Raw genomic sequence first — 22,110 nt, forward strand, 5'->3', positions numbered from 1 at the left:
TTTCACAGTTTTTTTATTCATCTAAAATAAAAAAGTTTGATGATGAAACATACATTGAACATAAAAGAGCTCAAACTGGTCAAATATTTTTTTTAAATGGCACTGGCTTTTAAAAGGACATTATGCTGAAAAACAGACTAAACAAGCAGTGCAGATAACAATATGCAGGTAGAAGAATCCATCAGTATTAAGTATTTAGAAGTATTTAGAAGTTTCTTATCCCATAATCATTTATGGACCCACAACAACCGAACAGTAGACTCATCTGAAAACTTTCCAGGCGACTTCCCCATCTTAGCCACCAGCCATCTGGTTTTGACTGACAGCCTAATTATAGTGGTGTACCAAGGCACCCAGCTAATCAAAAACCGAGCGTATTCTGTGTGGAATACGAGGAGGAAAAGAGCAAATAAACAATGAAACTTTGTAGCTCCAAAATAACAACAATAACAACTCTCACGACTGTACTTGTTATTGGCTTAACGGCAGACTTTGGCACTTTGCAATGTTTAATTTTAAATATGATCGTCAAAGTGCTTGCTGTGTCATTTCTGGGAGATTTCTAGGGAACAGTAATAAGGAATCATTTCATCTGTTTTTATACAGAAATGCGCTCCATGCACAAATTGTTGGATGGATTCGAACATTTAGCAATATTTACCACAACATCTGCCATCTAGCCCCTGAGCAAGGCACTTAACTCTCAAGGTATTCCAGTCACATTCAGGAACAGGTGTGAATGTGTGTATGAATGTGATGATGATGGAAATACTACCTGCATATATACCCCTATAGATACAAGTGCAAGAAAGCTAGCAGGTGCATTCATGGAGGGGTGCCAAATATGCATGACTGGCCGCACTTTAAGACCTCCATCTGTTAACACCAATGTGCTGAGCTACAGTATCAACAGAGTGTTTAACGTGATGAACAGGCCTGCTGTCAACTTGTGTGTAATATACCAAGCAGAAAAGCCTGAACCGACCCCGTATATGTTCTGAGTAAATGAAAAGCAGGGAACGGTGCAAGCACCACGGTAACCATCTTGTACTGCTGGGCATTCCATTACCTGTGTTTTAATCTGGAAGTGTTGCCGTTAACAGCGAACAGCGCCATCAGTTTGACGTATCACATAGAAATTCATGGGGCAGATACCAATAACCTATTCATTGCCATGGACAAGGAGAAGCATGACTGTGTGCATGTGAAGTAATTTATTCACCTCTGCAGTGTTATCACGAAAAGTAAAGTTAAAGGTGAATGAAGACAGAGAGTGGAAATTGATGATTCCTTAAATGTCCTTCACCTAGTTGGCTTGGTTATTGTAACTCTTACTCAAGAATCGAAGGAATTTTTTTCCACCTAGGTTCACTTGAAGACACAGCCTCGCTCTTCTCCTATGCCCCTACAAACTTGCACAAGAGTGTATACAAGAAACCTAAATCATTTTCCCCGTTTCTCTCTTTGCGTCTCGCAATTTCCTCCAAATAGAGAGCCCAATCAATTACATTCATAAAGGGGAGGGAAACACAAGAGCAACACCACCTCTTTCCCACTTGCTTTCCAATTTAATCCCTGAGCGAGAGATCTTCTTTGAATGTATAAATAAAATAATTAGGAGAACCTTGAAACTGATTGGGCGGTGTGGCGGAAGAAAGAAAAGAAGTGCAGCAGCACAGGCTGGATGGGTTTTGCTGGTCGGCTCATTTGTGCAAAAAGGCTTATTTGATTCACTAGGCAGAAGGTAGCTGTGAGGGAAACTACAGAGTAGTAGAGGGAAGAGGATAATTGGTCAAAAGGCCATGGTCATCTAATTTATAAACTCTACAGTGCTCTTTCTTCATCATGTGGCTGTGGTTAACATTCTGTTTTATTTATGTACAGTACTTTCTTCCTCAAGTCCTATTTGCTATGTAAACTAATAGCACCAGCCGAGCACACTGAAGGATCCCTATAGCCAACAAGAAGGTACTACGCAGGCCTGCCTCTGCGCACCTGCAAGCACATCTGCATTAAACGGGTTGTTGCAGAGACACCAGATTGTTGTATAATTAGACACGATGAGAAAAATAATTGGGAGAGGGAAGCCCAGAGACTAACACTGGCATTAACACATGTGGAGAGAACGGCACAAATAACCATCCTACCACATGGCAACGCAACCACACCGTGCGCAATCATTTTCTCTAAGATATCAAACTGAATGGCACAGAACAAAGATATGCAATATCCTGCCATGCAGCACAAGATGCCAACATATTGATTTTATAAGTTTATTTTTCTAGAACGGTTTAGGGAAACAGGCCTGTGTCCGTTCACTTAAATATTTACTGCTGACAGATCAAGTGCCAGCAGTGCCTCACACTTAAACATCATTGCTGGGTACTGTACTGAGGTGAAGTACCTCATATTTTCGCAAGTTTGTTTCATATACAGTGATGGAAGATTTTTAGGACTAATATTGATGTTTTTTTAAATCAAAAACATCAAGTGTATAGGGCACAATATTGATTATTTCATATATCTTAACTTCACTTAAAAGTAGATAACCAAGTGAGGCTTTTCTAATATAAACATGATAACTTGGACAACTCTCGAAAATACTAAGGATCATGAGATTGTGGAATGGGGTGATGGGCCATAAAAGGCTGCTGCTATATCTAATGTGCCTGATATTTAACTATGACATTTACCAAATACTCAAGAATCATCACACAGTTTACTGCAAAATCTCTTCTTAAAAAAAGTACAAGTAGAATCCACTAAATTCCCATTTCTTGTCATAACAGTGCGCAGTGTGTGACACAGTTTGTCTGTGTGAAGTAGCCAAAGTGAGAAAGACAGCTTGTGTGTGTATGTGTGTGTGTGTGTCTGTGACTGCAGGATCAAAGGGTGTCAGGTTGGAGTTGTGAATGTGTCGTTTTGTCGAGCCTTGTAACCTTTAATGTTCCCATTGATGTGCTGTCCATATACCAGAGGGGACACAGCTGAGAGAGGGAGAGAGGGGGGGAGAGAGAGAGAAAGAGAGAGAGAGAGAGAGAGAGAGAGAGAGAGAGAGAGAGAGAGAGAGAGAGAGAGAGAGAGAGAGAGAGGGAGGTACAGAGACAGCTTTGAAATACCGGTGCAGGAAAGAGTCGGTGCAGTGTAAGTGTGTGCACACAAATGTGGGTTGGCCTGGTTTCCAACAAGCCCTCCAGGTACCAAACACTGCAAGGAACACAGATGGCCTCTGGGTAATCCACAGAGGAGCGAGTGGGGACACAAATAATCTACAACAACATGTTACCTCTTTTTTTTGAAACTCGATTGATTTTATGGGTACATGTAGTTTGTGCTTTAAACATCTCAGGGAACAACCAGCATCAAGACCAATTCACTCTGATTATTTTAGATTTCAAACAGGAACGGGATTGGCAAGCTTGCAGAAGTGAGACAGACGGCGGTTCCATGGAACAATAAAAACATTAAGCAACAGCAATCGCTACAGATATAATAATTGACAATGTAATTGTGAAGATACTTTTTCTTCAATGTGTGTGGGCGGCTCAAACAAAAGGGTTTAGTTTCCCTTAAATATTCAATGAACCCAAATCAAGACCAGAGAAGCTCATAGAGTGGCAGTTCACATTTCATGAGTTTACAACTTGAATATACACAGAGAGTAATCATGGCCAGCAGGCAGTAAACTATTTCAATTATAATGCTTCCTTATCGGTTGACTTTTATAAAAGCCTTGTATTAATGCAAGCCATCGGCTGGACTACAGCTCTTTTAAAGAGGCAGGAAGGGAAGCTGTTCTCAAAAACATCCTTACTTTTATTGGACGGAGGACAAAGAGAGGGGAAATGCAGAGGCGAGTGGCAGCACCTCAAAGGCCTTCGGTGTATGCAGTCAGTGAGCTGTGCACAGGACTAGAAAGTTTGTGTTCTCCATGGACATGCTCTCAACATGAAGCAGAAACAAAACACGCATAACTATGCGTCACTCCTGCACTCTGTATAACAAAACAACATTTGTTTCAAGTAAAAATCCCCTGACAATTCAACAGAATTCGAAAATGATATGATTTTTGTTCAAAGGGGAAATTTGAAATAACAGACACGACAAGGTTATCGCTGTTTATTTTTTTGTTCTTGTGAAATAAAGGTAATGGTTTCTACAAATGTAGATATAACGACTCAATATTAAACTGTAAAGCACTGTACTCAACAATCTCTGTAGCATTCAGCTCAAGGCCAGTTAATAGTGGCTGATTCTGCAAACTGCATCCAATTAACATGATCACATTGTTGTAAAACCCTATTAAAAAAACATGAGCCAAAACCTTGTGGGGAGTCAGTCTGAAAATGTCAACACGTGTCACCCATACGTGGCGTAGTCTCTGGGATATCACCCATTGATTTGTGGACTTCCGTTTTGAAGCCTCGAGTCCTGCATTTTGGCCGTCAACATCTTGATTTTTTGCAACCAGAACTGACAAGAAAGTGCATACAACCGTACGCTGAATAAGACATTTTTAGGCAACCAAAACAGTTGCAATTTACTCTCATGAACTGAAAATACACTGTGCAAGGGTTAAAGATGTAAGACGAAAACAACTCCCAGATCAGACAACTCCATAGTAGCGGCCTGTCAATCACAAGGTAGCCAAGCCTTAAAGCATACCCTGCATTATTGTCTACTTTACTCTAAATGGGACCATCCGTTACTAATTGAACATCATGCTGTATTGAAGAAGACTTGAAACTAGCAATTGAGACCATAAACTCATGTTTACAATGTTTAATGAGGTAAAAAATCAAGTGAGAAGTAGGGTCATTTTCTCATTGACTTCTATACAATCGGACTTCTTTTTGCTACCAGAGGAGTCAACTATCAGAAAGAATGCCAGTTTTAGGCACTTCCACATTGGCTTCACTTTTCAGACCTGGAGGTTGCTGCCTGGATAACCAACCGGGATTCACAGACCTCCTCCCGAACTTGATTGATCCTGGTAAGGATATTACCCAACTTTGGTAAACAGGCCTTTGAGATGGGAAATTAATGTTATATAACTGACATTTAACATGTACCTGACTTCCCAACTTTTTTGTAAAAGATCTAAGAGAGAGAAGGTAAGACAGAGTTAGCATGTAGAGTGGGTGAAACCGAAACTAAAAGGGGAACTCAAATTATACTGCATGTTCAAGCTAATTTACTGATCAAAGGGAGTACCACTGCCTGTGAAAGTCGATGTATTCTGTCTTCTGTGGTTCTGGAGGAACTTTGTCATGCCTGAGGAAAAAACTCTGATGATGTCATAAGGGCTGCTGTATGTTGGCTTGGGCTTGGACACAACACATGGAAAGCTTGACATACAAAGGGGAGGCATAGAATTGATGAGTGTGTACCAGGCAGGGAGGGTCGAACTGAAGATACAATTGAGCTGCAGTATAGGAAGTATAGGATACAATGTTTTTGGAGCTTGAACTATGCTAAGGCAAGGCTATCTAAGCTGAAAGCTTCTGCTACATAGATTTTGGCCTATTTTATTATCTATCTTTTGCCAGTCCTCCAACTTTATGAAATTGCAATACTAAATCAAAGGAGTATTGGCTTAATGTTATTTGGTCGTAACATCATTCTGTGTAATTCTATGATTTAGAAGTGATGTGTGTGGTACTACAGCTGTAAACTCCCTATGAACAGTGACTATAGAGATTTAAGATACCCTATGGACCTTTTCAATACTAGTAGCTCCTTGATTTTACCAGTGGGTCCCTGTTTTGTTTGTATACTGTACACACACAATGATACACATGCATGCGGAGTGAGCACCCAACGATTCAAGTTCTGCCATAGATTTCACGCTGTTCCGCTGATGGACAGTTGGAAGAGGTAACCTGGCAACAAATTGAGCAATGTGCCAACAATGACAAGAGAGAAGATGACTACTGGCATGCAAATATCAATGAAAACAATGCACTTTTTAAAAATATTTTAAAAACCAGCTTTGCAAAGACTGACTATAAACATAACTTTTGCCTATTTGCAAGAAAACTCAGTCTCATATGAATGGGTTTAATGAATGTTGAATGTGATGTGAATTAATTCGACCAACATCACATGTGACTTTGCCGTTTCAAAGGAGTGATAGGTGATTTACGTAGTGGAGGCCCATCAATTTAGACAACACATTTGTGACTATTCCTCATGCAACATTCTATTTCTATTGTATTCGAATTTATGTAAAAAAGCAATGAAAATTGATGTTCAGATACTGTTTCGTTGGCAAAAGCTACCAAGGCTTGCATCATTTACTTGTTGAAACACAGCAATCCCTCACCCTATCCTTAGCCTCCCAGCAGCCAAATCACAATCCCTGGTCATATTTAACAGTCATCTCATCCTCCATAAACATCACTACCAAGAGCCACAGCAATTGACAAAATGACCTCATAGAACCATTTTTTGCAATTTCAACTTGTAGAAAAGAAGCTAAACAGAACAACAATAGCAATTGTGTTAGGTAATTCCCATTGTCAACAGCAGACAGCTCAATCATTATTATTGATTGAGAGGAAACCAGCACTCACCGGAGACAGAGAGAGATAGAGGGGAAGAATGATAGACAGATAGAAAATGGGGGAGCTGGATGAACAGCAACAGAGGATGGTGGTGGTGGTAGGAGAGGCAGCGATGACAGTTGAAAAAGAGTAAGGAGGACGGGTCGAGGGAGAAAACTCAAGAGAGACAGACAGGTATGTAGTACATAGAGAAATGGGTTTCACCCTTCTTATTTCATTTCTTCAGGCCCTTGGGGAGCTCGATACATAACAGAAAGTAGTAAGAAAGAAGGAAAAGTCAGAGAAGGGGGAGAGAAAGAGAGTAACAAAGAATGTTTATCAGCTCCCCTCCTCTGGCTGATGCTGGGATCAAGGCTGCATGTTCTCTACATTATTTAACAACTCCATTTGTTACACAGCAGCAGTGTGTGTGTGTGTGTGTGTGTGTGTGTGTGTGTGTGTGTGTGAGAGATGTTAAACAGATAGAGCAAACTGAAGAACTGAAATACCTCTTAAAGTTGTTGTAAAGGTTAAAAATCATGAATGAATTTCAATGACTATACCTAAAGTACATTTAATCAATTTTCTAACTTCGTAAGATTATCTTGTATATTATCTTATATCTTATATATAATAGAACACACTCATACACCTCTGTAATGGAGTGGATGAACACTAAAGTGCATGCACGCAAACATGATAAAGACCACACAAAAAAGAGAGAGAGACAAGTGAATAACAGTCATGTATGAAGCAACCGTCAGTTGCCAAGGAGACAACCCCTCTCTTGTATGCGTCCTTCCTCATTCATCCGTCACACCTCTCCTGCCTTTACCCAAGTCACGATACAAATAAGGAGATGAATATTTAAGAAGCACTAAGTGCTTTATTGACGAGACAAACACAACCTCACATGTCATTCCCTATAGCTTACACATTATCTTTCTGTGTCTCTAAAACACCTCTTACTTTGCTCACAAAAAACATGTACAGTACACGGTTCTCGTTGGTCTTCTCCGCTGTATAATTCATTTCTATCCATTACCAGCAGGTTGTGATATCTGGAACAATTAGTTTAACTGCCATACATATAAATAAATATATAATAGTTTACATATTATTATTTGTACAACTTGTTTTTATGAATATGGATTTTTGTTTGGTTTATACTTGATATGAACTATTGTTATGTCCTATGTTATGCTGGGACACATTTACTCATGGCACAGCTACAACAAGAAGAGAAGTTGTTAAAGTTAAAGTTTAAGTTTAAAGTGTTTAAGTGCTCGTTTTTTAAAGATTCATGTTTTTCAAGTGGACTCATTTCCCTCTCGGTTGTGCAGCCAGTGAGGTATGTTAGTCATGTACATTTGTCGTTGTGCATATTTGTGTGCATATTTGCGTTTTTTTGTGTAATGTTAACGCCAGATTATTTGTATGTTGAAATGTATTCAAACAGTTCGACGGTGGATTGAAGACGGTGGTGTTGACTGAGAGCACGTAAGACGAATACATCCATCAGTAACAGAAGAACTAGGTGTTGTGTATTTCCTGAAGGGAGTGATAATTAGGCTGCATATCCACAGAGTGGAAAGGACATGGCTCTCCCTTGTGTCAGCCTCTCCTGGTACAGTGTGTGTATAAAGTGCACTGCATGTTTGTTGTGTGTGTGTGTGTGTGTGAGTGGTGTTTCTGATACTATTTTCATCTGTGTCATGTGTGTGTCTATCAGCACATATGTACTCTCTGCTGTGTTGAGTGGGCATGTTCTGTCTCTAGCTCTCAGAGGGGATACCTTTAGACCGTCTGTGGTTTATACACATTTTTCCCATTTGGTCCTTAACCTGCATTTTAATGACCTTGGTCTTCTTTGGTGATTCAGTCCCCTGTTTCCCATACCACCATTCCCTCCCCCCCCCACACATAAACCAAACACACATAAACATTCAGGCTGCCTTAGTGTGGCGATGTAGATAAATACTCAGATGGACACTAAAGCTCTATAGTTTGATAGGATAAAACTTAATTGAGGGCACCATATGAAAACAGTTGTCATTAATTTAAGAGTATGTTTTCTTGACACACACAAAAAATACAGTAATGAGAAAATGACTGTAGTTTTTGTGATTATTGCATAGTATAGTTACTGCGTGATCCTTTCCTCAACTAACACACATCATATGCTTAACAATGCAGGTTGTTGGTTAGTAACTAAAACATTTAGAATTTTACCTAAATTAACCTGGACTTGAATGCATTGTGGTCTGTTAGCTTTCTATACCATAAGGTTCACTGAACAAACAAGGGTAGGCCAGAGAGTGTGACTGGTTTAATGCAGTGTTTCCCACGCCTTGACTTAACTTGGGTGGGCCTTGCAGGTCTATGAACAGCCGCCCAAATATATTTGGTAATCCAATTTAGCATAACATTTTGTTTTATTTGTCCCAGAAAAGAAATCCATCAGTGACTGATTAAGTAGTGGACTAGTGGTGGCACAAAACAGACGTAGAGCTCTGACAAACTTCAAGTGTCACATACCAAAACACAAGATTCACTCCAGTTCATTCATTACTTCATCCACCAGCATTGCTACTTATCAAAAATATATATATTTTTTCACCCGAGCCATCCCATCCGCATGATAAACCGCATGCCCGCGGTTATAAATGCAATCCACGAGTCACTGGTTTGTGTGGATGTAGAGACACTGAGGAAGTGGGCATTGCCAGTTCATCTGCATGGCATGCAATGCTGCCTCTGCCCAGCTGTCAGGCTCACGCAGCAGCAGTAGCTAACAACACTACACCAAAAAGGTACGGTATAAAGTAAAGAAAAGTCTCAATAGCGTCAGCAATGCCCCTAGATTTGGGTTTATCGACTAATGCAGTTGACAGCAGAGACCACACAAATAACACGCCCCATCCCACATGGTCATCTAAGTACAGTCACTGTGGAAAACACTAAAGAGATTACCCCAAGCTGGCAACAGGTGTAGGAGAACAAAGATTGTACTGTATGTGTGTGTGCAGCAGTTTAAAACTTTTGTCTAAGAGACTCCTTAACATACAAATACGATAAAATCTGTGCAATCCTACATCACAGAGGAGCCCTAAAACGTACAGTATGCCCACCGTTTCTGACTTAATTTTCCCTTTAATGGTGAAAGGAACACGGTGTTCCAGAGGCATAGTTAATGAAGAGCAAATGCAGCCCCTAGCAAAGGCCTTCAGCCCACATTCATCATGGATTCAATTTCCCCCGTGCACGTACAGAGAGTATCTGGAATCATTACAACACAACTAGCAGGCATCCCCTGCTCATAAATAAGCCTGTTAATTGACCTGTCATAGCTAATTGCTGCAGGGGATAGGAGACTAGTGTAAGTGTGTTTAAAAAAAAAATAGTTTGGCTGTATGTGTGCTAGTGTTTGTATCAGTGTTCATGCATGTAAATGTGTAAAAAAAGGTGGACAGATATATTGAGAGAGACAGTGTGTGTGTAGGGGTGAGTAGTCTTGGGTGTATTTCAAAGCTATTAGTCATCAGTCTTAAGAGAGGTGTGTGTGTGTGTGTGTGTGTGTGTGTGTGTGTGTGTGTGTGTGTGTGTGTGTGCGTGCGTGTGTGTGTGTGTGTGTGTGTGCGTGTGTGTGTGTGCGTGTGAAGTGGACCAGGGCAAGAATCGACCCAACTGGTCCTCCTGTCCCAGCACAGGGCCAGAGATAAAGATAAGCAGAGAGAGAGAAAAAAACAGAAACAGAAAGAGATCGAGAAACACACACAGGAGGATAGAGGCACGCAAAACAAAACTCATCATCATTTTTTGCCCTCATTTTTTTGCCCCTCTCTGTTGGGTTGTAAACTCACTGAAGTACTAACACGTGCACACACACGCTTACAAATAGACACAGTGGGTAAAAAAAATGAGTGAGAGAGGAAGCATCGTGTCCATTCAGAAAGGAGGACTGAGTCATAAAGTTTACTCGGCCACATCCCAAAAGGGAAGAGCTAACTACAAGCGCAGCTGCCATAGAGCCGAAGGGACCTCGATGATGTGTCAACAGACACTGCTCAAACACAGGCGTTGCCTCTGTTATGTCTCCCAGACCATTTTCTTCCACTATTGACTGAAAGTGTACAGTGAACTTAAACTTCTGGTGAACTTAAACAAGGAAAAATCATAGTTCAGCTCAAACTAGGGAAGGTTGTGCCCCGCAAGCTTGATTTGAGCTTGGTCAGGATTTCATGGATCAGTTCCAAATCTCATTTAAAGGGAGCAACATAAGTAATACAATATCCATGTTGTCCTAATTCTCTTGTTGTCCAATCATAAACATTTTCTAACAGTACATTGGGTACCAAGGTGCACCTGTCCGATCAAACTGTATTCTTAGCAAAATATAGTTTAACCTACTGAATTGTATACATCAATAACTCTAGCAAACAAGCCCACACTCCTCAATATCATCCTATATGCACTGATCTTACTTGTATCCCTCCTGGCAGTGATTCTGATACTGAACTCCTATTCGTCAATACAGAGTACAGATCTGATACCAGTGCACTCTTTTCCTGTATACCTGTATACAACCTGTATACTTCTTGTGGAAATCCTTTTTTTTGTCAGGGTATGCTGTAATTAAACATATCTTCTTAAAGAACATCTTAACACCCCGGTTTATCTTGGAGATATACACATCCCAACATTATATTAAAAGATGTTAAAGACAGGGACTAAGATGCAGCATTTTGGGGGGATTGATCACATTAGGTGATACTTGACCCCTTCATACATTATTTTATATTTTATGATACTATTATATTATATTTTCTTTCTCATGACTGTATGACTACACATGCACGCTATTTGGATCTTTCAAATCGGTGTGAAACCTTGTATTACGCCCTGAAATCAGCACATTCTTGATGAAGCAAATAATCCTCTGGTTACTGCGTGGATAGGCTTGCTGCTGACATTCAGCAGAAAATGAGCTGAATGTTCACTCAAAGTCCCTCATTTTATCAATACTCCCCACAAAATGTGGTGCCCATATTTATTCAATAAAAGAAAATGCACCCAAGTCTCTCATTTAAAAGCTTGGGTTTAATTTATATTCATCATATTTTGCAATGCATTCATTCATGTTACTGTTTACATAAAATTGCATGGCTTGATAACTAATAATTCAGAGGCAAACTCTCTCATTGCACACATCCTGAGACTCAAGCATTGGAAGGGTCACTAACGGGGAAGATGCTTGCCAACAGAGAGCTTGAGTTATTTGTCTAATATTGCCACCACTTTGCTGTCTTAAAACTTCAAAACTTTAATTTATTTCTAATGCCTGTTCATATTCTCCCTCCACCTAGGGCTTGGCAATAATTCAATATGATAATGAATCATCTTTCAATGGAATCATATTGTGATGAAATCATGTATCCAGAATTACGCAGTCTATATTGATAAGTTCTTCATTAAATGAGAAATTACTCAGTACTTTTAATTTTCAAAGTATGTAATTCATATAAGCATATACAACAGCATGTGGTTATTTCATGTAGATTATTCATTTAATGAATTACTAGAAATCTGCTATATCATGCTATATATATATATATATATATATATATATATATATATATATATATATATATATTGTTATTGTAATATGAAATGACCTATATCGTGATGAAATATTTGGCTATATCTCCCAGCTCCCAGCTTTGAATGATTCTGGGGGCTCAAACGTAAATCTAAATTTGATGACTTTCTCTGGGTCTTTGGAGCTTTAAATGTCACTGTGGAGAACTTCCTGTGAAAAATTTATCAAATTCCAAGTAGAGTTTCAAGCCTAATTCTTCTGGAATTCCCTTGATTCCTAACAGTCACCCAAGTATAAAACCCCCTCTTGTTCTATCTCGGCTACAGTGGAGGCCTTCCTCTTGGGGAAATACTCAATAGAGGAAACGTCTCAGAGATGAGAGAGATGACAGAAAAAAAAGGAATACAGTGAATATATAAGCATATAATTCTATTTTTTCCCTTCTTCTTAGAGCAAGACAAAGCAGACCTGACAATGCTGTCGGCACGTGGTGGAAATTAACCCCCAAGAGGCGAGCGATGGAGGCTGATTTCAATTCAGAGGTTGAGACAGTTCATGTATGAAAACAGTTCATGCCTTTAGGCCAAGTTATACAAAACATATCAGCTGCTTAGTATGGCTGTAAGAAGGGAGCTTCTTGTTTTTCTATAATGACAGACATATTCCTAAAATAATTGTCTACGTTGAGAAGAAAAGTAATTGCCAAGCAATTACCTGGAAGGGTCCACTGGGGCTGATGTCGAAGAATGCTTTCCTCCAGTCTGGGCCCTGATGACCAGACTTCATCCACACCACCGAGTCCACAGAGGCAATGCTTCTCACTCTCAGAAGCACATTGAGAGTGCCTGTGGAAAATATTCACAAATTCAGTCCCATAAGCACGGATGTGTGCGCGCACACACACACACACACACACACACACACACACACACACACACACACACACATTAAGAAATGTTTAGATCTTATGACTTGTATCGCACTGAACAAATACGCTGTGATCTGAGATGTGTCTGATCAGTTTAAATACCACAATCCGAACTGCAACTGGCCTAACAATCATATGTTTCCACCACTTTATATTAAGATATGTGACCAACTAATGATAGCTCCCACCGTACCTACAATTAATGTAAGTGATTGTTTACAGTCACGAGAGAAACAGAAGGTTGTGACCACTGCTTTCATCCCAGATAAACTGATCCATGTCCTACAGCCCTGCAAGCTCTGTTCAGTCATCGTCATTTGCATAAATTCAACCAAATATCACCAAATATATAGCTGCTGTCAAGCCATTAAACGACAGAAAGACAATTGAGGATTTATTTTCCACAAAGTCTAAGGGACAAACTCTCAGCAACAAAACACACTGCTGGACTTATGTTTGAGCACCACATACTTTAACTTATGCGTACTTCTTCTATAAGCAAAAACATGGCTGTGCTGTGGACCACACCTAATTTATAAGTGTAAAAAAATGTATTGCATAGTGCTTATGCTAGGGTGAAGCTCAAAGGTCAGATATATGTGGATGACATTTAGGTGGAAATGAAATGTGTGAGGCCCCTTGGATGAGTGGCGACATGTCTTGAACTCTACATTGACAGTCCAGTCATAAGTTATATTTTGCACAATGGAGCAAAAGGACACCAGGAAGGAGGGAGGAAGAGAGAAAGTCAGAGAGGTAATGATGGAGAGAGGTTGCAAGAAAATAATGTTTCCTTTAATCTAAAGTATTCACGTAACTGCCACATGATGTTTGGTTTGTAAGTACTGACGAAACATGACATAAAAATCAATTGTTGTGAATCCTGAAAGATAAGCTAGAGAGAATGACACCATTTGAGCCATAAGGAAGTGATCCAAATAGTCTCTCTCTCTCTCTCTCTGTCTTTCTGTCTCTCTGGTCTCTAAGGTGTGAGAGAGCCATTCATCTTCTTAACGATCCTCAGCCAGCCCCTAATTGGAACATTAACCAACCACCAGTCTCTTAAACAAATACGCAGGCAGGGGGCACGGTATCCGTGTGTTATATACTGTGTATGTGTGTGTGTGTAGATGTATGCTTGCGTATGAGCACAAATGTTTGTCATTATATTGTGTGTGTGTATCTTTGAGCTCACATTCTTCAAACTTTGACATAAGTTCCTGCTCTGTCACGTGAAAGGTGTGATTAAGAAAAGTGTGCTGTTAATAAGGGCAAACAGGGAAGTTAAATAACATGTAGGTCTGTATGTGATGAAGAGAAAGAAACAGTGTGAAGCAAACTGTCGATTTAGCTATAAACATTCATCTTAATTAGCCTTTGATCATTTATATATTCACAAAGAAAAAGTTTGACATTTCCGGTTTCCAATGTTCATGCACACTGGTTCATTGAAATATCAAATAAATGTATCAATCGAAAGATGTACTTGGATCAAAATATGTCAGATTTTTACAAACCAATGTATTTCAGGCTATTTTTTGTTTCGCTATAGACATTGTGGGAATTACACTTATTACTTATTTGCTGAGAGTTGTAGGTCTGCCAAATAGCATTTTTGGGTCTTCAAAGCTGTGCCCAGGACAGTGCCGCATACAGGTCTACACACTCACACCCCCTTTACACACAACAAACAGTGCTAGCCACCTTAGAATAAATATTAATAATAAATGTTGATGCATAATGAATAATGTGTGAATACTATTCCTTGTTTCATTCAATTTTGGGGTAATGCATATATTAAAAAAAAATAAAAACTTAAAGCCGCAAGCAGCATTGATTGGGCCCTCGCACCCTTGCGCATGTCAAGGTTTTTTTCTGGACGCTGGTTTACGTGACATTGTTCTTCCTTGACCATCAGACGCTGCATGCACAAGTTAGACGGTATTTCCTCCGTGGAGCAGTGGCGTTGTCGGGTTATTTTGCAGCTTAAACCTCGAATGTTTTGAGTGTCTCTCTGAATATTATTATGAAAGTGAACGCTGCTGTTCATTTCCTGCACGCTTTGATACATTTAGTCACCAGACTTCTGTCACTTTGGTTGTTCATTCAATACATCTGTTGTGTTTCCTGTGTGCTCTTTATTGAGCTTAACCAGAACCAGAGGTCAATTCATAGGCTTTTTTTTTTGTTGGCGCCTGCTGCAGTGAATCATTCTCTTAATTCTGGTCCTGTAATTTATCATATTTGTATTTATAGTTTCAAACATAAACACAAAGCTTTCTCAGTTGATTAGATCTGTCTGTCCACAGCTAATCAATAATTCTGTTGGACCCATCCGCCGAATATTTTGTGTGCTCATTTATGACTTTATGCTCAAGGACCCCTCGTGGTTATGGGGATTCACAATGGTTTTATTGCTGACTCCTCACTCCTCTTAGGCCGGGTTGCAACAGCAAGGATTTAATCTGAGATTAGTTTTAATCAGAGTTTAGAAAAACTAGGTTAAAAATTAGTAAATCTAGATTTAAAATTTAGCAGAGCTCTGTTGCACAAATACAAACTAACCCCTGTTCAGTAAATCCAAGTTTAAACCAAAATGACAGAGTTTTATTAATATGGAGATGCTTGCTTACCTAAATTAAAACGATTAATAATCCTCCAATGTATCCGTCTTTGAGAAAAAACTTGTGGCTAAATTAGTGGAGCAATATGGCCAAATAATAGTAGATAAACACGCACAACAGCACCGTAAGGAAAACACTTTTTTCACAGTAAAGTAAAAAGAGACTTCCTGTTCAGCTCCAGAACAGTTTCCTTTCCGAACCGGTATCTTGGAAGAAATTCAGCAGCAGCATCATAAAACTCAACTGATAGAGTCTGTCCCTTAAGTTTTTGTAAGGATCTTGATTTAAACAGATTTAAAAGTGAATCCTTGTTGGTGCAACCAAGCCTTAACCTGGCAATCTTTAAGATTTCAGTCCTGGTTGATTGAGAATCAGTATTACTAACATGTTGTTTTTCAGAACTATGTGCATCGTTCTATTTTCTGTGTGAAGACAAAGTAGAAAAACAGCATTTTTTCTGGAAATGTTGCCACAGACACCCAGTTACTAATACTGCAAATATATAAATATTGCAGTACTTTCATCAGTGGGCCACAGGCTCAGTCACCATTGGTACCTCCTTAAGCAATAGATAGTAAATCAGCAGACATTTATTTAAATGAAAATCTTACAGATTGCCACTTTAAGGTCTTTAAACTCGATCTAAACACAGATGTTCACTTTTCACAAAAATAAAATAATAATAAAATAAAATAATATTAATAAAATCCCTTGAATGCCCTCAGATGTGTTCACCTGTTAGGGTTAGGGGTTTCACTAAAAAACGAAAACAGCAGATTTGAGTGTTTTAACAGCAGACGGAGGAATCTGAGAATAAACCTCACTTTTTACCACGATGGGATGCTGCTACAGCTTTAACCGAGTGCAAAATGTTTCTGATCGTACTGATCAATCTGATCCGTCTCCATCTGTTTAATAGTTTCTACGCCACTGAACGTCTGGTGTAAATCTTTATTTTTCTTATTCTTTCAGGATTGTTTCATTATTTCTCCAGGCACCCACAAACCAACCATAGTGCTGAAATGAAAAAAATAATTATTAGTTAATTGACAGAAGATTAATCGGCAACAACTGTGATTATCATTTTTTAAACAAAAATGTCAAAAAATTGGCTAGTGTCCCAGTTTTTTCTGTGATAGTAAACTCAATAACAGACTGTTGTTCTGATAAAAAAAGTTAAATAATTTGGAAAATGTGATCTTGGGCTTCAGGGAATAATGATGAGCATTTTTTTGGCAAGTTTGGGACAGATTTGAGCAAGTCCAGTGGAGTTACATCAGCCTGTTGTTTAATGGGGAATCCCGTAAAATGGCCGACCGTTGATTGATTTTAGAGCATGGTCCCAAGGGAGTTATTTTCAAGTCTACATGTGATACAATGTAGGGTCCTCTAGTGGCTGAATGGAATGGAAATGTGAGGGTATGTTACGAGAAGGGCGTGGCCTTGCAAAGTTAAAATTAAATCTAGGGGGGCGCTACAGAGACATTTTTTCATACCCAAATGCGAGACCCCTAAAATATCAAATTGCTCACCAGTCCTGATATGCATGCCAAAATTGGTGAGTTTTTGAGCATGATAAAGCCTACAAAAAGCCAAGTAAAACAGTTTCAATAGAGTCTTCGATGGCCTGACGTTGTTGGTGCTCAGGCCCTAACAAGGCATTCAAATACTGATTTGGACGTCGATTACCATGGCGATGGTCGAAGCTTCAAAGCATTCAGGTCAGCTTAAGCTCCATATACCATATCTGTCCGATCAATATGAACCTGCAGACAGCTAGCTTAGCATAAAGAAAGAAAAACCTCTTGTCATCACTATGAAGTTGCCAACCAACAAAGCCTCCAAGAAGTCAGTCTGCCAGGCCAAGAAATAGTCCTGCACATATATCCTTGTAAAACAAGATATAATGAGTTAATTGTTGTTAATTACAGGTGCTGGTAGGTGGATTTTGTTACTCTTAGATAAACGCAGGTAAGCTGTTTCTCGTTGTTTCCAGTTTTTATGCTAAGCTAGGTTAACTGGCTGCTGATTTCATATTTAACTCTGCAAGAAATAAATAGGCTTATTTTCCCAAAATGTCAGACCATGGCTTTAACGGCAGGATTATTTAGAAAGATTTTCCACTGTTGGGTCATGCTCTGTGCAGAAACAAATAGAAGAATGCTTGTGGTAAAAACTATGTACTGATATTGCAGCTGGAATAGCCACATAAAAGCGTCACATGCAACTGTTCATCACATTAAATTTGAAAGGACATGGGCGGCACTGTTGTTATATAATGGAGAGAAACATTGTCTAATGCTGATGTAGCCCACTTTCACCTGTTCAGTCCACTCTCTCATTCTATCTCCACATATCTGAGCTTGTGTGTCTCCTTCCTCACTCACCACCCATTTCCTCTCTCTTCTCCTATCTCTGTTGCACCCTCACCATCACCACCTACACACACACACACACACACACACACACACACACACACACACACACACACGGCCAAGGGAAGAGCACTCTGATAAGCAGTCTATTGATTGGAGGTAAAGCAGAGTGTGTTGGTATGAGTGACAGAGAGGTAGAGGAGAAGGCACAGCTTTATCAAGGCTACTTGTCTGTAGAATTGTGAGTGGGGAGGACAGCGAATATACTAAGCCACACACACAGGCAGAAGCACACACACACACACACACACACACACACACACACACACACACACACACACACACACACACACACACACACTGCTACACTTGAACTCAAATTAGTGGTGTCATTCTTTTGATAATTAGAAGTAGGCCCATGTTGGATCTCTACTCCCTCGGTCCCTCATCTGCGCCTAAAAAGGGGTCAAGTCCTCTTTGTCTCTACTTTTAGTGCTGGTTAGCTTCAGTGCCAAAACTACACTAAACTGTGCACTATAGTCTGTGCTCTGGCTTCTGCCACCAAACACCAACAAGCAAAAGCATTTTCAAAGTTCTTAGTAAATAACCAATTCAGGAGCATAACAATAGCGACAAATCTGAGTTACTTATATCCTATCCCTAACCTTGCAACACAACAAAGTGATCAGAATGTTTTCCTGAAAATAATCTAAGAAGGATAGAATAAAAAGCTAAAAAGTGAGTAGGAAGACACTTTTTCAAAGTATATTTTATATATATATATATATATATATATATATATATATATATATATATATATATATATAATATATATATATAATTCGTTCCAACACTCTGAACTGAAAATAATCCAGTGATTCCAAGTAAGCTTGCCAGTGGCACTCTGCAAACCTGAGCTAGTCTAAAATACTACTCAATGCCAAGCAAAACTAATTAAATGTTGTTTATTGTTGCTGCCAGCAAGCCCACAGAGAAACACATTAAGGTGAACAACACAACAAGGTCTTTATTTGCTCACCTAAAATCCAAACTAGTTGAAGAGCATTGTGCTTCTTTCCTCATTTTGCAAAAATCCTCAAAAGACACTTTCAATTTTCATATTCACATAACCTCATGATTATAAAACAACTGTATATGTGGGTCGGAAAAGAGCAACATTTCAATAGCATTTCTACAAAATTCTTTGTTTCTAAGTACCTAAATGCTTTCAACATATAAAGCCCTTTTAACACGTTACGGTACTTTAACACTATACGGTTGAGTACATTGAAACTAGCTAGAGTGCTTCAGCATAAAGCACTACTCTTGCATCCTCTCACTACTTCTGAACATTAACAAGTTGATGGCCTCTCTGGCAGCTCTCTGTTCTAGTCCTTTTTTTAAACCTCCCTTCTTTGCCTACTCATACTTGTTTGTTTGCACTTTCTTTCAGCCCTCTTTGCTCTCTCTCTTCATTAAGGCTCCCTTTTTCTTTCCAAGGCTGGCCCATCCTCCCCTCACTCTCCCCGTTTCATCTCTTCTCTCTCTGACCCCCTCTGTCTTATCCTTATCTTGTCTCTTTTCGTCATTAAGAGCCACATTGTGTCTCCTTTGCAGGAGTGTGAGCTCTGCCAAGGTAAGGCAATTAAAGTGACAACAGATTGGAACAGACTGGGAGAACAACAGAGTAAATTGAGGGAGGGCTAGTAGCAGAGCTGGGCGTGACTGGTAGCAGAATGTACTAATCGTAAGGCACTGTGTGACTGATGTATTGTCTCATTGCTTTGCTATGAAACAACTGTGAGACTGACTTGACTGAGACCTGTGCAAAATGCACAAGTAAGTGCTCTAGCATCCACTGCACATTACACATAAAGTGCCTTAAATTTTAACATGCAGAAATCCGATGTAAGAGATTGAGAGCAGTGAGAAGGAGCAAGGAAAATAAGCTCACTCTTCCAATGGTATACCAAAGGTTACATAGCCATCCATCCATCCATTCATCTATTATCTGTAACCGCTTATTCTATTCAGGGTCGCGGGGGGCTGGAGTCAATCCCAGGTGACATTGGGCTAAGGCAGGGTACACATGGACAGGTCACCAGGCTATCACAGGGCTGACACATAGAGTCAGACAACCATTCACGCTTATGCTCACACCTACGGGGAATTTAGAGTCATCGATTAAGCTAAGCCGCATGTTTGTGGACTGTTGGAAAAATGGAGAACATGGAGAAAAGGACTTAGGGAGAACATGCAAACTCAGCACTCACAGCAGTGAGGGGCGCCACTAACGTAGTGGTTTGTACCACCATACATAGTAGCAAAGCCATACATTTAACAAAATAATTTGAAAAGTAATAGGTAACCAAAAGTTTAATCAGAAATGTTCTTATCTTTGAGGCAGCAATATCTGATTTTGTAGCACTAGGGGGATAAGCACTCACAACATTCACATCAAACTTGCACCAGTATAGTATTGGGTCATCATTAAGTGCTTATTGCTAGCATGTTAGCAAACCACTGCCTACATTCAGTGGGAACACAATAGAAGGAGTATCCCATTAGAGACATGTTTCTGGCTTTCTGATGTCACTATTAGAATTCCCAAGCAGCTCAAACCTTAAGCAGCACCCCAGGCCCTGCATAGAGCATAGAACAGCTTTGATCTTAAAGCCCCCCATTCAACAGTGAAAATCAGAATGGATCATCTAGGGACCTTTAATATCTGTATATATAATGGCAATCCATCTAATAGTTGTCCAGATATTTTAATCTGAACAACAAAAGTTAACATCATTAAGGTGCTAGAGGAAAAGTCAGGAGATCAAAGACATCCAATCCATCGGATTGTTGTTGAGATAATACTGGTGGACCGACCAACAAAATGCCATTGCCATCTATAGAGCCATACCGCTAGCATGGCTAAAAACATTCTCAACCTGAAGCGAATAAGTCAGCTTCTCTAAAACATATATATATATATCAAAACCTCCAACACATCTTAAACTAAACGTCTTTTCTCTCATTTCCACACACAAGCATTGTGCCCTTACTATAACGTCCTTAGGAGATAGGGCAGGTCAGAATTTAACAAATGTTACAGTGAAGCCTGCATGGTTGGGCTATGGACATATAAATCAACATTGTGTATTTGTCTGTGTGTGGAAAAAATGTGTGTGCCTTCATGTATTTGTAACTTTTACTTTGTGTTTTTTGTGAGAATCCAGGCATGGTTATACAGTGTGTGTGTGTTAAAGTTTGTGTGCAGGTGTGTAGGCTACAAGATGTATGCATTCTAGTTGTGTGACAGAGCATATTATGATGAACAGCTCCCCCAAATGACTGATTGTGTCGTGCCACTGCCATAAATCACACACCCACTGCCCCCTTCAGCCACCTCCAAACACACACTAAGGCACAAGCAGAAACATACAAACAGAACTTTGATAACACCCAACCTTCTCTCTCTCTCTCTCTCTCTCTCTCTCTCTCTCTCTCTCTCTCTCTCTCTCTCTCATACACACACACACACACACACACAAACACACACACACACACACACACACACACACACACACACACACACACACACCTACACCTACACACACCTACGATGTTGTGTCCGACAAGCTCTACAAGCGAGGGCCAAACACAGAGTTCTGCTTTAGACAGAAGCCTAACAATATGAGAATGTTGACAGTATTGAGTGCAAGCATGCTCCCTACTGTACATCCATGTGTGTCATTGTGTTTCTATGGACTCGTGTGGTAGATGACAATGTGCACGTGTTTCTTTATGAGTATTATTCTCTGCTGAAGTACTCACCGATATGTTTGCCCTTCATGTGGTAGTAGAAAGAGACACAGTATGGAACTCTGCCGGAGCCCTTGGGGCCCCTCACTGAGGTCACATTAAATAGTGGAGAAAGCAGACGAGCCTTGTCCCCCAGAGCACGCGGACGTGATGCTTCAATGTACATGTAGTACCCTGAAACCAACCAACAAAACAACACTCTATTGTCTCAAATGTAACACAC

At 39.7% G+C, this 22,110-nt stretch overlaps 2 protein-coding genes across 3 annotated transcripts in view; one reads left to right on the plus strand and one right to left on the minus strand.

Annotated features, from left to right (window-relative positions):
- Nucleotides 1–10,198, plus strand: part of esrp2 (epithelial splicing regulatory protein 2) — a 302,417-nt gene extending 292,219 nt beyond the window's left edge. The window contains exon 16 of the transcript XR_011105049.1: nt 10,102–10,198. The gene's annotated coding sequence lies outside the window, so the exon portion shown is untranslated. The remainder of the gene's footprint in view (nt 1–10,101) is intronic.
- The window catches only part of LOC137887319 (MAM domain-containing glycosylphosphatidylinositol anchor protein 1), a 167,810-nt gene that overhangs the window by 10,304 nt on the left and 135,396 nt on the right, over nt 1–22,110 (minus strand). For both annotated transcript variants that reach the window (XM_068730194.1, XM_068730193.1), the window contains exons 15-16: nt 21,900–22,061; nt 12,859–12,989 (exon numbers count right to left, since the gene is read on the minus strand). In XM_068730194.1, coding sequence (XP_068586295.1) covers nt 12,859–12,989; nt 21,900–22,061 — 293 coding nt within the window. The remainder of the gene's footprint in view (nt 1–12,858; nt 12,990–21,899; nt 22,062–22,110) is intronic.

The sequence above is a fragment of the Cebidichthys violaceus genome, unplaced genomic scaffold (assembly GCF_023349555.1).
Source record: "Cebidichthys violaceus isolate CVI_PGR_0920_01 unplaced genomic scaffold, fCebVio1.0.p SCAF_5, whole genome shotgun sequence".
Classification (NCBI taxonomy): Eukaryota; Metazoa; Chordata; class Actinopteri; order Perciformes; family Stichaeidae; genus Cebidichthys; species Cebidichthys violaceus.